This window comes from Pteropus vampyrus, unplaced genomic scaffold, assembly GCF_000151845.1.
Source record: "Pteropus vampyrus isolate Shadow unplaced genomic scaffold, Pvam_2.0 Scaffold349, whole genome shotgun sequence".
NCBI classification, from domain to species: domain Eukaryota; kingdom Metazoa; phylum Chordata; class Mammalia; order Chiroptera; family Pteropodidae; genus Pteropus; species Pteropus vampyrus.
The window spans coordinates 2,048,310-2,063,590 of record NW_011889130.1 but is presented as its reverse complement, the minus strand read 5'-3'; the positions used below and the strand labels follow the sequence as shown (position 1 = coordinate 2,063,590).

The following is a 15,281-nucleotide window of genomic DNA, read 5'->3' as shown; positions in this document are numbered from 1 at the left end:
TTGAGTTTTTTCAGAAGTACCATTCTGAATTCTCTGTCATTTAAGTTGCATATTTCTATATCTGTAAGCTCATTTTCTGGAGATTGTTCTCTTTCTTTCTGAACTGCCTCGTCTCCTTGGTTGTTCATGGTGTTTAATGGACTATTTCTCCACCTAGGCATTAATGGAAGTGTATTCTGCTTTTTTTTTCCAGAAAGATGATTTATTGTATAAAGGTCTCTCTTTAGCCTGTTACAAAGAAGGCATTTTTGTTTTGGTTTCCAGTAGGTGGCATGTGAGCCTCTTGGATCTCTGCTTTGTATAATGTCTTAATAACGCCTTTTTTTTCCTCATAGTTTTTCAATCACACTTGCTACTCTTGGTCTCAGTCCCTGTCAGTGTTAGCGACAGTATCGGTAGTGTTTGTTCAGATTCCCCTGGGGCTTTGCAGTGTTCGGTCTCAGAGGATATGGGAGGAGGGACCCTCTGGATTGGGGGATGCGGGCTGCAGCTCAGCTTCAGTTTTGCAAATGCAGCTGGTTAAAATGAACTGTTTTTTCTCTGCCATCCCTGCTTTCCTGCCTTCCCCGCTTCTCTGGTTTCTTCCCTGATTCCTGGGCACTGCCACTGGCTGCGTGGAGCTTACAGCTCTCCCAGGTAGTGCTGTTTAGGAAAGTCGCCGCATATTCTCCCCTACCCCTCCTCCTATAGGGAGCTCCTGCTGTGAGAGGCAGCTTTCTTTTTTTCTCCCAGTCTATCACCCAACATCGGGGTTCTGACCTATGGTAGCTCTTATGCCTATGTTTGAGTTTTAGATGTTCAGCTTATTGTTGTTTCAAGGGGAGAGATCTGGGGATGTCTTTCAGTCCACCGTGTTGCTGGTGTCCGAGTCCTTTTTTTCCCCCTGGCTCCTCTAAGCTCTGTGCAAGTTGCTTCAGGAACATATGCACAGCTGCTTGCTGTGTAGTTGGAGTTGGGGATAGGTAGCTACTACTGTACTACGAGCCAAAATTGATCATAATTTATGTCCAAGTTTTCTCTTGGAAGTTGCAAGCCTTCAGCAGATTCTAGAGTTCCAAAAAGTTTATATCAGACAGATTCTGTCAGTGCAATTTTTTTCCAGATGGGAAGACAGATTCTTGGTGCTTCCTACTCCATTATCTTTCCATAATACTAGCTTATTGACTTTTAAATTCAAGTCTCATGTAGATTTCATTTAAAAGAGACAAATTCTTGAGAACCTCTACTTTTGACCAAAAAAATGTATGCTAACAAGACAAATTTATAAATAAAACTTCATAACCAATAAAATTCATAATCCAAAATTATTCAAACTAATATTATTCATTGAAATGGGTCAATGATATTTTGCTCAAAGTAAATCACTGTTATAAATGAAAATATGCAGTTTGTCTTTTTTTGTGGTAAAATATATATAACATAAAATTTACCATTTTAACCGTTTTTAAGTGTACAGTCTAGTGGCATTAAGTATTTTCACATTGTGATGCAGCTATCACCACTATCCTTCTCTAGAACTTTTTCATTGCTCCAAAGTGAAACTCTTTACCCATTAAACAATAACTCCACATTCTCCCCTTTCCCAGCCACAGATTCTTTTTTTGAGTTTTACGTATTTATCTTTTAATGTGATGATTTAGTTCTCTTATCACTTTGCTCTATTGGAAATACCTTGACATTTCATTTATAGTTTGCTGTGACATTATTTAGTATTCACTTGACAGGAACTTGTCATTTATAAATGAAGATTGCCTCTCTCTTTTTTTCATTATCTTTCTATGTTTAAAGTAATGGTTTTCATCAATCAGTGGTGGCACATACAAAATAACACATGGTATTCTCTCAGAATATACTTATATTAATATTTCAAATTAGTACTAAAACACAATTTTAAAAAGTTAACTACAAATTTTGTACAAGTTTTGGATTTCCAGTGTGAAGAATACAGAGTTAGGTTATTTCTTAGAGACATGGTATAAGGACATAAGAGCATAGGCTAATGTAGAGGAATTAGGAATAGAAAAATAGGGATTGCTATGTGAAAGAGTAGAAAGTATGGCAGTAGATCCAGATATGAAGGGAGTAATGGAGCCAAGGGTGACTCCAAAGATATGGAGGAACTATAAAGGAACTATAAAGGAGCTATAAAGGAACAACTTTTACCATTAGTATAAGTAGGGGAATTTAGAGGAAAAGCTAATTTGAGGGGAAAAGAACATTTAATGGGTTATCAAGCTAAATCTACTTTGCAGGAAGAAGTGATATATGGTTAGAGGTGTGCTTTAGGATTTACTGGCATAGAGGAGCTAAGATTAATAATCAAATATTTCTCTGGAATGGGAAAGTGCATATTTAGGATAGCAAAGGCAAGAGTGTTTGGGTTTTCCTCTAAGGTTGCAGGTAAGAAGCAAGGACAGCGGAGAACCCAAGATGTGAAATGAGAATCAGGATAATCATGCCCCAGAATCCAAGGAAGGCATGTTTTAAGATGGCTGAAGTCAACAGTGTAGGATATGGCAGAGAGTATTAAGGCAATAAAGTATGACAAAAACTAAAATACCATTCAATGCAATTATTAGCTGAAATTTTATTCTTTTTCAAGGAAAGTAGAGTTACACGTTTTCAAAGAAGAATATCTGATTGTAGTGTTGTTTGGGGAGATTATGCTATTTCTTATTCCTTTGGAATTTTTACCCCCTGTATTCTTAGATTTCCTGAGAATTTCTTTTTTAATATAAAATGCTCTATATGATACTTGTTTTGGAAGTTGCAGCTAACTAATTTATTTTGTTTTTAATTTCATAACATCTTTTAAAATAATTTGAGATGTCTTAGGATATCAGACATTTAGGTTGGAACATTTTAAACATTCCTAAATGGACACTTTAATTTCACAGAGTACTCCTGTTATAATTTATTTTACAGTTGTTTCCAAGATGTAGAAATATGGTAGTATGATTTGGTTAAGTTGGTTTTATGTTGTGAGTAAAGGTTGCAGTGTTATTAAGGCATATTGGTTTTGAGTTGGTTTGAATGGGAAGAGAGTAAGGAGGACAAAATGGGAATTGTTTGAAGAAATTTGTAGATATTAGGTGGATTCATTGGAGTAATTATTTCCAATATTTGCTTTTTAGAAAATCATTTCAAGAAATATACCAATCAGATTCTGAAGGATGGGAATCTTTAAAAGATCTGAGAAGTAATCTTGGACATTTAGAATCAGAACTTCTATTTCTAAGTACGCTTACTGGTATCAATATAAGAAATTACTCCAAGAAGACAGAGAACCTAATGAGCACTGAAGTGGCGGAAAAGAGTAAGTGTTCATTTTAATCTAGAAGTGTTGTTGAAGCTTACCCTGTTAAGCATGGGAAATTGATTGGGATATGGTTGAATTAAAATTCTGCAGGGTATTTGAATGTGTGGTCGTGGTACATTTGTTTTGTAGGGTGTCTTTTGAATATCACTGTGTACATAATACTCTTAAAAGCTGCCTGAGGTAGATACTAAAGAAGACCGTCTCTCATAACTTTAGTCAAGTGACAGCAATAAGGGATTGTAAAAACAACAATACCATTAATTTTGTAATTCTTAGGAGTTACCCACCACTGACATGAGAGCTGCTTCATCTGCAGTGCTGTAATCCTAATTAATATGGCCTGTGGCAAAATTAAATGTTTCAGCAGCTGGACTATTTGACTGAGGAGGGTTTTGGGTCTCAATAACTAAGTTTTATTGCCAAAGATCTGTGATGCTCTAACAGAAAAGAGGAAGCTAATTCAGCTGTGCCATTGGATATCAGGAACTTTTGACTAAAGTTAGCATTCCCTAAAGAAGAAATCACTTTCGGAAACGCTTCCTGATTTCCATCAAAATAACCTTCAAGACAGCAGAAGAGGGAGAGTGGGCAGCTCACCTCAGTAGAAGTTTGAATTTCATATAGAAATGAATGATGGAATTTAGACACTTTAGGTACTTAAAAGGAAGAGATGGAATACAGAGAGGATGGAGAGTGAAGTTAGGCCATGTATAAGACTTTTACAGTGCAAATGTCTCAGTCTTCTTATTTTGAGCCCCAAGTTCACCCCCATCTGTTGATACTTGGTACTGCTGATTCAGAATGCCTTTCTGGTATTCTGCTATGTAAATGGTCTTGAATCCGAGCTTTCCCCATTGCTGGCTTGGTTTCAGTTTTCAGTTCTACTTTTCCATGTGATACCTAGTTCGTCCATCTGATTTTCAGCTTCTAAAATTATGTTACTCTCATCTTTCTCCTACCTATCCTTGTAGAATTGTGCTCTCCTCAGAATACCTTTATTAGTCAAACTATGTAGTGATAAAGTCAGAATGGTGGTTATCTCTTGGGGAGGGGAGTAGCGTATAGCCTGCGAAAGAGCATGAGGCAACTTCATGGGGTACTTTATAATTTCTGTATCTTGATCTCAGTGGTAGTTACATAGAAAATACATATGTAAAAAAATATTGAGCTGTATACTTAAGAATAGGTCATTTTATGCATTTAAGTGTATTCAGGTTATACTTCAAAAAATACTTTTGCTATCATTTTAATAAAGTTCTAAGAGAGAGCACATAAACACATATATTCAATTTAACATCTTTAACTAGAACCAGGTAATGTTGAAAAAATGAAAAACATCTATCAGTTATCATGATTCAAACTTGTCTAGGGTGGTACTAACATATTTCTATTTCTTAATCTTTGATATATTTGAGAAATAGACAATATAAGTTGATTTAATCCTATTTTACAAAGGTAATCAATTTGGTGCACATTATTCTAGATACTTTCAATGCAAATACTAACGTTTACTTCATGCATATGCCCATATGAATAGTATAGGTATTCACACAAAATTAAATAACAGATATTTGAAGAAAATTATTATTTGGAAACAAAATATTTATTTTTCTGTATTACAGATATAAAGAAAGTTCTACAGAGTCACAGATTATCAGGAAATTGCCACATGATTACATTTCAACTTGAATTTCAGATTCTGGAAATCCAGGTAAATTAAGGAGTATGTTGTGATAACAGATTCTTTTGCTGTGAAATAAAAAATTCCTACCCACCCCCAGCCTCCAGTAGTGGCTGAGCTAAGGAAGAGTTTATAAACCAGGGTCCCCTTGTAGCACATTTTTGCAAAGTGGTATCATTTCAAAAGTTTTTAAGGTATAATTATAGTAACCCAGCAACTGCATATGGTAGGGTTGTTGTCAAGGGCATAGGTGCTTTATTGGAGCCACAAGTAGCCAAAAGCTCCTGGGCTCCCAGTGAAATCCCTGAGATCATGGAAACAGTCCCGGAAGCCCTCACTAGTTAGCTGATATACCAGCCATGTATTATCCATTATCTATTGCTGCTTAACAGATTTTTCCAAAATTTAGTGGCTTAAACAACAACAATGAAAACATTTTTTATCTCATCTGTTTTTTTTGTGGGTCGGGAATTTGGGATCCTCTCAGTTGGATGTTCTTGCTTAGGGCCTCTCATGAAGTAATGGTCATCTGGGACCACAGCCATCTGAAGACTGCTCAGGGCTGGAGGATTAGACTCCAAGGTGGTTCATGGTTATGCCAGAAAGTTCTGAACTGCTGAGATACAACATAGGAGGAAGATACTTTTGGCTAAGCTTTTCACATAAAATCAGGAATCAGACAGAATGGTAACATGCAACACCTGACCAGGGTAAAGCAGAAGAACAAGTCTCAGACACTTTGAAAGGCTGGCTCTGAGAAGAGTGGTATCCAGGCATAATTTTGAGAATTGACAGGGGCGAGGCTTATGCTTTGATAGCAGAAAGCACTTTCAAGTAGTGAGTTTTGCCAGCTGGGCCAACAAGGAGTATGTGTAGAGGAAAGGATCAAGGAAGGGCAAGCAGGCTGCTTTTGGCCTTAGCTTATAAGATAACTTAAGTGGGTGTAGACTGGTCATCACACCGAGTCCTATGGACAAGGTACTTGCTTGCATTCATGGTCATGTGCCAAGATTCCACATCCTTGTCCTCAGCCACAAAAACAGCTCCATAGTCCCTTTTTATATAGGACAGGAGTTGATGTCAAGTAACCAGGACCCTGCCTCCTTAGGTATCAGACAGACACCCCCAACTAGTCAAGAGTGCCTGGGTCCAATTACTGGGCTAGAAGATTTTGCTTCTCAAGAACTCTTTGCAGTCCATGGTCTTGATTGTCATCACAAATCCTGGCAGGCTGAGAATGAGCTACGAGTTTTCTAGGCCCCTCATCTGATGACAGAGCTCCCAGCTTGCTCTTACCTCAAACTGTCCCCTTTCAACACTGCCAGGGTGACCAAGAACATCCACAGTGTGGTATTGCCAAAGCTGATTGAACAGAATACAACACAGGAGCTTAGGTGATGAGTGGCCCTAGGGGAGTTATACTGTTCGCAGGCTGGCACCAGGCTTTGGAACCACTCAGGGTTACCAAAGTGATATCATTGTTCTGCCTGACCTCAAAGATCATCTGCTGAAGACTAAAACAGGTCATGGACCCAAATGGAATGGTCTCGTTTGGGATAGACAGCACATGCCAAGACCCCAGGCTTCTCCATCGTGTGGCCCAAGAACCCCTAGATGTGCCCCATTGCAGAAGGTTGCATTATAGAAGGACCAACTACATTTTCTTTCTTTGTGGCCAGTGTGATCCTAAACTCAGAGTGGTGATACATCAAATGCATCCTGGCCTCCATTAATAGGCCAGGACTACAGGCCATATCCTAAGTAGCTTTGGAGTCCTGCAGGTTTTTTCTGTTATAGGTGTTCATCTTTTCCCATAGTTATTCCATGGGTTATCTGGGGAGAAGTTATATTATGGGCAAAATTAGGCTTGCTCTTGAGAGGTTGGTCTACAAGTCCAACTGAAAAAAGAGATCGTCCTCTAAAGTTGAGTTGAATGAGCTACTCAGTGGAGCTGGACATTCTAAGATGCACAAATATTCATCAGTGTGCTCATTAGTAGAGCTATGGCCTGAGAGATAAAATAGACTGTATATTTTAACTTTATTTTAAGTCGCATACTTTGGTCACCTTAAACCCCTGAAGGAAAGCATCAAGCAGTTTGATTCCATCAGGAGTCAGATCAAAGATGAGGTCACAGTTTAGGGACATTTTTATAATATGATGTGCTTCTGAAGAACGGCTATTCCCTGGTCAGAGGCATTCCCAGGGTGAACTGACAATGGGCCCCTGCAGCTCTCACAGTGGTTTAGTTTGCTGGTCCTGGGTGGCTGCTTTGAGGCAGCACAGACAAGACCGCAGCCATGTGGATCCTGCCATACAGGCCCTGCTCCCCCTACTGCAGTGGCCATGTTTCCTGCCTCCTACCAGGCAGTGGTAGCACCAGCCCAGCCCTTCCCTCCATATCAATAGTATTTTAAGCTAATATTCTGATCCCATACCACTAAGGCATAATTGAAAATTTTGTGACAATCTAATAATGACTTAAAGTTATACCATTAGCTCACATGATGAATGAATCAGAATTAGTTGAGCTGCACATGACAGAAAACTTAGAAAAAAGGTGGTTGCAGGTACAAGTTTATTTCTCTATTGCTTAAGCAAACTGCAGAGTAAGTTTTCAAGGGCTAGTATGGTGGATTCATGATCATCAGGCTCCGCTGTCACCACATGGCTTCTAAAATCATGGTGTGAATCACTTTAGCATTTCAGGCATCAGGAATGGGGATGGGCAAACAAGGGCTCACCTTTGCTATTGAGAAAACTTTTTAGAAGTTGTAACACCCATAATTTTCATCTACATTCTGTTGGCTGATAAGTTAGAGCAAGGGAGGCTGGAAATTTAGTCTTCATTATATATGGCCATGTGGCTAATGAAAATGTGGGGCAAGAATGAAGTGCAAAATTGGGGAATACCAGCAGTTTCTGTCCCAGATGCTTTAGGGAATGCAGGAAAAAAACCTGAAAGGAATAGTTGATATTCTTGGAAAGACACAGAGCATAGTAATTGTCTTTTACATTTCAAATTATGTAGGTGTTTTTGAACTGTTTGGTTGACTTGCTACAGGAAGAGCAAGTTTTCCCTGGCTGTGTTGAGAACACTCACTTTCTCTATACCTCTTTCCAATTTTGTGATTCTTCTTGAGGACCAGATTGGTAAGCAAGATCTTATAATCACAAACCATTTTAATTATTTTACTTTATTAATTTTTATTTTTTTATTTTTATTTTTTAGGCAAGTCAACCCTTAGTTGACCTCACAGATTGCAAGGACCTTGTCAGCTTACAATCCCTTATTTTTTTTTTTTTTTAATTTTTATGCCTACAGCACCTGGTCTTCCTAGGTGGTCTCCCATCCAAGTACTAACCAGGCCCGACCCTGCTTAGCTTCCAAGATCAGATGGGTTTGGGCTTGTTCAGGTTAGCAAGGCCATAGACACAAACAGTTTTCTAATCAGCAAAATTTTAGGGATAACTCATGTGGGACTCAGGCATTTTTGGAAAATAAAGGAACAAAGGACTCATTTTTAATTTTTGTTGCTTAGAATTCTGATGTAATGGGGTAATGAGAATTATTTTGAAATTTTTACTAGTGGTAAACCCTCACATATTCTAGGCCTACTCATATAGGTATACCTTTAGAAATATATTTCTAGTAGAATTGCTGAGTCAAAGGAGATGTACATGTAAATTCTGATTGATGGTACTAGATTGCCTTCTAAAATGGTTTTACCATTTTACATGTTGAACAAATTTTTATAGTTAAGACTGATGGAAAAAAAAAAACTGATGAGGACACAGTGACCTTCTGTGTTCTAAAACATTTTTTTAAATAAAATTTCCACCAGAGGGAGATGTTTAGCTATCAAAAAAATTTTAATTTAAATAATAAAGCTGTCCTACTTATAGAATGGTGTTATAATAAAACACAATAATACAATAGTAAAAGCAAAAGTCACCTAAAATCACATTAACAGAATGTTGGAACCAAAAGTGACTTTATATATTATCTAGGTCAGCTCCGTAATTTTATACAGAAACATACCCGGAGAATTTGAATGATCACTCTCGTTGGCACAGCTTTTGTTGTCAGGTGTGGTTGGAACATGCAACTCCATTCCCCAGATTTACTGTCTGGTGTTGTTAGTGCTGTACTATTTATGCGGAATTGTAAGAACATCAGAGTTGACACGTGTCAGCATTCATAGTCCATGCAGTGTAATAAATAAGATGGTTGAAAGTTTGTGGGAGAGGGACGGACTAAGTATCTTTTCATAACTTCTCTTCTTTAAACCCAATGAAATGAATAAAATTATTCAAAAATAGGAAATTTTTTAATTAAAAAAGAATAAAATCCTGTCACAGGCTCCAAAGAAATGTACCTAATGATGATAATCGAATGTGAATGAAAGAAAACACTGAAATCTTATATAGGATGCTTCATGAGGAGAATATTAATTTTGCAAAGTTAACAGGACCCTTTTCCTGAATGCCTCTACCTATAATCCTTAAGTCGTAGAGAAGAAGAACTTTGGACTTAAGTTAAATGGACTGTGGTAGGAAGGAATGTGTTGCTGAGACTCAGGCTGGAGATTTGAGGTCAGCTTGTTTCTAAGCTCCATTCTCTCCTTTACTAATTGGGGAAGATTGACCTGGTTAGCAGTATGACAAGTAAGAGAGAGATGGGTAAATAGCATGTATCTTGAAGTCAGCTTACCAGTGGCTAGACAGAATCAAGCTCCACCAAAAAAAAAAAAAGAGAGAGAGATATAGAGGGGCTAGTAAATCATAGACTCTATGCTGACAGGATTATTTGCCTAGCCTAATGGATGAAAGGCCAAAATCAACACACCCACACATACTCAAACAAAAGATAAGACATGCCTCAGATTTTTTTCTTTTTTGTAAAAACTCTATTGAGATATAGTTCACATATCATATAATTCAACCATTTAAAAAGTATACATTCATTAGTTTTTAGTATATTCACAGAGCTGTACAACCATCGCCACTTCAATTATAGGAAATTATCACCTCAAAAAGAAATCCCATACTCCTTATTACCTCTCAATCCCCCGCCCCCCCTTCTTCCCAGACCCAAGCAACAACTAATCTCTTTTCTACCTCTATGGATTTGCCTATTCTGGACATTTCATGTAAATGGAATCATAATATGTGGTCTCTTTAATTGGCTTCTTTCACCTAGCGTAATGTTTTCAAGGTTCATTCATGTTGTAGCATGTATTGTTACTTTATCCTTTTTCTTTTCTTGGCTGAATAACATTCCATAGTGAGGATATATCACAATTTGTTTATTCATTCATCAGTCGATAGACATTTAAGTTGTTTTCACCTTTCGGCTATTATGAGTAATATTGTTATAAACATTCATGTTCAAGTGTTTAAATAGACATGTTTTCACTTTCCTTATGTATATATCTAGGTGTAGAAATACTGGATCAAATTCAACTAACAGATGATGACTAATGATGTTGAGCATCATTTCATATGCTTATTGGCCATTTGTATATCATCTTTGGAGAAATGTTGTGATCCTTTGCTCAGTTTTTAATTGGGTTGTCTTTTTATTATTTGAGTTGTAAGAGTGCCTCTAGAATGTGTGTTTCTGATTACAGTGGTATATGCCCACAGATAGCCTACTTAAACTGCAGCTATTCCTAACAATTCCCACTGTACCTTCGAGCAGCTAAAAAGCTAAACGAAGATTACAAACCATCAATATTCATTTTTCCAGCAAGTCAGATAGTAATCCTACAAATGAGGAAGAGCTGAGGAGTATCCACTCAGTCTTTCTTAGGAAATAGCAAAAATTTTTAGACCTATTCCTATTAACAAAATTCAAAGCACAAAGATGGTGCAGAGTTCTTTCATCATCTTTTAGGACTTATGTAAAACCACTACCATGAAAGGAATTAATAAGAAAATGGAGATAAATGCACTTTGGAAGAATTAATCCAAGAAATACAAGAACATGCTATATAAAAATTGTTCTGACTCTCAAATGAAAGCATATAAAGAAAATTTAGTAAGAGTAAAAGAGAGCTGAGAGGGAGGACGGGAGAGAGAGAAGGAAGGAAGGTAGGAAGGAAAAGGAAGGAAGGAAGGAAGCAAGGAAGAAAATGATGATTATAGTGCTGAAAACTGCATTAGAAGTAGCCAGGAGTAGAATATAATATGGAGGATAGACTTGAGAAAAATCACCTGTAAGAGCAATTAAAATGAAAAAAAATCTGGAAATAGACAATGGAGAGTCAATATATGATTTTTCCAAAAAAAAAAGAATAGAAAAAATGTGAGAGAAATTATAGGCAAATATGTAGTAGAAGAAAATTTACTAAAGAAGAAAACCTGAGTTTGCAGTTCAAAATATGTAACAGTTTATTTAGCAATCCCCATTATTGAATGTAGAGTTTTTGGGGGGAGGGAGGTTTTTTTGTAATAAGTAGCCAGAAGTCTTTGTCTTTATTACTTTAAGATAGATTCTTAGGAGTCAAATTGCTGGAACAGAGACTGAATGTGTTAAGTTACACATTGCCCAAATGATTTTATAGAAAAAAAAAAAAAAATCTCATTGTTTTAATTTACATTTATTTTATTACTAGTGAGAACGAATGTTGTTTTTCATGTGAGTTGTCTTTTACTTCTTTGACTTTTTAGTTCATGTTCTTTGTCTTTTTCTTTGTAGTTTTCCTATCTTCTTGTTATATTTATGGTAAAAATTTTCCTGTTTATTGCTTCTCTTTTAGTCATAGTCATTTTTATATAGATATTTTGACTTTTTTATGTAATTATATTTGCTTATTTTTCTATTATTGTTTGCTTAGAGATTTCTTCCTTACTTATTAACTTAAATGTCTATATTTCCTCCTAATATTTTATGGTTTCAGTTTTTAAGAAAGTAATTCATTTAAAGTTCATTTTGGGTTTTGGTAGCAGGCGAGGATCTAATTTTATTCCTTTAACAAATAACCAATATTTCAGTACCTTCTAATGATTACATTTTCCTCTTACTTGGTGGCATTTCATTTTCATATTTTTAAGCTATTTTTGTCTTTTTATTTTATTTAAAAGTTACTGTGCTCTGATACATATATATTTTTTTTTAATTTTAGAATAAGGAGAATTTATCTTCTGTTATTACTGACCTCAACATAATAATGGAGCCCACCTCATATTCAGAATTAAGTGAATTTGTGTCCAGGTAAGATATTTTACAGATTTATTTTTTTAGGGATTGTTTTCACTCTATACTTTTGAATTTATAAATAAATATCAAAATATTTCTGAAAGCATCACACTATTATGGCTTATATTTAAGCCTATATTCTCTATATTATTCTTTCACTCGATAAAAATTTACTATGCTTTCACTATGCACTAAGCATTAAAATTAAAATGTGAGCAAAAACATATAATCTTTGATCCTCATAGAATTTGTAGCCTAGTCAGGTATTAAATAATCACAGAAATCTAAAATTATGTCTATGTTAAATGCTACAGGGAAGAGTTGCATAATGCTTTTGAAGCACATATCAAAAATTTAACTTTGTGGGAGAACATGGAATGAGTTCCTGAAACTTGAGCTGACATCTGAAAACTTAGTAGGCATAAACTAACAAAGAGATCTTCAACATAATAGCTTGTGCATAGGCACTGTGCTAGGAGGGAGCATGGCATCTGTGAGCAACTGGCAGGATGCCTTAACCATTCGAGGAAGGCAAGAGCAGGGTAGTGTGATATAAAATGAAGCTAGCAAAGTATGGAAGGTCCACATTATATGGAGTTTGGTATAAGGAGTTTGATCACAGTCCTAAGATCAAAGCTGTTGAAAGGTTTCAAGCAGAGTCTAAGAAAGGCAGAGGTGTGACATCCTAGAAAGAATTATTCTGGATGCTGAAGGAAGAAGAGATTGAATGGGTGCAATAGTGGATGCAGGAGGGCCAATGACTAGGCAGTTAAGACAGTTCAAGCAAGAGAAGTTTATAGTTTGGACTAGAATAATGGTAGCTGGGTGGATTTGGGGATATTTAGGAAGTATAATTGAATGGGCATGGTGTTGGTTGAATAAGAGGGGTCAGGAGTTATTGATGATTGTGATTGCAGTAGTTGAGATAGGGAAAGTTGGAAGAGGACCGAGTCAAATGAGATTGTGATTTCATTTTGGACGTATTGAATTTGAGTGCCTGTGAAACACCAAAGTAAAAATATGGAGAAGGCAGCTCAGAAAAGGTGTAGGTATGAGACATAACATTGGAGTTATCTGCCAGTAGATAGAGGTTAAAGCCTTGAGCAGGAATGAAATTGCCTATGGAGAGAATATAGAGTGAAAATAGGAAAAGGACTGGAACTGAACCATGAGGAATTCTAAACTGTACTGCTGAATAGAAGAGAAGGATCCTGCCAAGGAATTTAAAAAGGAACTGTTTGAGAGGTGGGAGGAAAACCAGGAATGTGTTTTTGACCATTGACAACTGGGTATCTTTCATATCTTTAGATACCCTTTCAGTGTCTTCTGGATTGCATAGGTTGTGACAAGTAGTCTGTTAATATTGTTATTTTCTCATTGTGTGTATTTTGGTCCACCTTCAAACCTTTCTCTTAATTTCTCTTTTCCACAGTTTGTGCTATATCTAGAGTGTATTTGTGTGAAAATTTTCCACCATATCTTTTCAAATACTTCTTCTGTTCTCTACTTTTCTGTAACTCTAATTATGCATATGTTAGACAATTTGATATATTGTCTCAGTGTTTGGATGCTTTGTTCAATGCCTTTCACTCCTTTTATTTTTTTCCATTTCAGTTTGGATAATTTCTTTTACCCTATCTTCAAGTTTACAGATTCTTTCCTCAACTGTAGTCCAGTCTGCCAGTGATCCCATTGTAGGAATCTTTTATCTCTAATGTAATGTTTTTTAGTTGTAGCGTTTTCATTTGATTCTTAAAATCTCTCTCTGCTGAAATTTCCCACTTATTCATGCATGTTGTCCAACTTTTCCACTAGATCTCTTAATGTATTAGTCAGAATTATTTTTTATTTAATGTTTTATTATGGAAAATTTCAAATATATATAAAAATAATATTATGATAATTAACTTGCATCTACCCATTAGGCACCTTTAACAGTTATCAATATTTTGCCAGTCTTAGTTCATCTATTCTTACACAGTTTTTAACTTTTAATTTTGAAATAATCATAGGTTCACGGGTATTTGCAAAATAACCTATATATAAAAAGATTTCAAACACCCTCATCCAGCCTCCAACAATGGTAACATCTCATGTAATTGTTGAATGCTAACAAAACCAGAAAACTGACATTAGTAAAATCCAGAGTTTTTTCAGATTTTACCAGTTTTATAAGCATATCTATGCCATTTTATCCACAGGAGATATCCTGTGTAGCTTCTGTGAAACCACCACCACATTTAAGATACAAGATTATTTCATGGTTCCTTTGTAGTAGCTCATATTTTTTCCCCAATTTTTTTTATTGTGATAAAATATATATAACTTAAATTTACATTCTTAATCATTCTTAAGTGTAAAGTTCAGTGGTATTAAATATATTCATAATGCTGTACTACCATCACCATCATCCATCTGTATAGCTCATTGCATCTTGTAAAATTGAAACTATATATACATAAGCAACATCTCCCCATTTCCTTCTTCCTCTAGCCCCTGTCAACCACAGTCCTTCTTTCTGTCTCTATGATTTTTAATCATAGTTATTTTATAGTCTCTGTCTGATATTCCCAACATCTGAATCATCTTTGAGTCTAATTCTTCTGATTAGTTTCCACTGAGTTGTTTTTTCTTGAGTTTTTGTCTCATAATTTTTTTATTGAATGATGGACTTTATCTACAGTAAAATGGTAGAGACTGAAGCAAAGAGTATTTATGCCCAGAAATGGGCACATTTCTTTTATCAGGCTGTTAGTATGGAGATTAATTCAAGGTAGGCAGCAGTTGAGCTGGGTTTGGGATTTTTGTTGCTTTCATTACCTTCAGGCACGATAGGCTTCAAATACTTCCAGCAGTGAATTTAAATTCAATTCTTCTTTATGTTGAGGATGGGATTTTGAGAACTGGAGGGTTTACCTCAGTGTCCCAGCTCTGCTTGGCTCTCAACAGTCCCTATGTGTCTTTACCTCAGAGGGAAATCTTTCTTTGCACTTGACGCTCCATTAGCAGTAGGTGATGCTTGTTACTTGGTGTGAAGTTCACGGTGAGAACAAAGGGAATCCTATGTTTTCAGTATT

General features: G+C 36.1%; 1 protein-coding gene and 1 pseudogene across 2 annotated transcripts in view; one reads left to right on the top strand and one right to left on the bottom strand.

The window, feature by feature from the left end:
- Window positions 1-15,281, top strand: part of CENPP (centromere protein P) — a 206,151-nt gene that overhangs the window by 14,770 nt on the left and 176,100 nt on the right. For both annotated transcript variants that reach the window (XM_011378955.2, XM_023522566.1), the window contains exons 2-4: window positions 3,135-3,316; window positions 4,942-5,030; window positions 12,131-12,219. In XM_011378955.2, the coding sequence (XP_011377257.1) occupies window positions 3,135-3,316; window positions 4,942-5,030; window positions 12,131-12,219 (360 nt within the window). The remainder of the gene's footprint in view (window positions 1-3,134; window positions 3,317-4,941; window positions 5,031-12,130; window positions 12,220-15,281) is intronic.
- LOC111731129 lies at window positions 8,317-8,435 on the bottom strand (annotated as a pseudogene).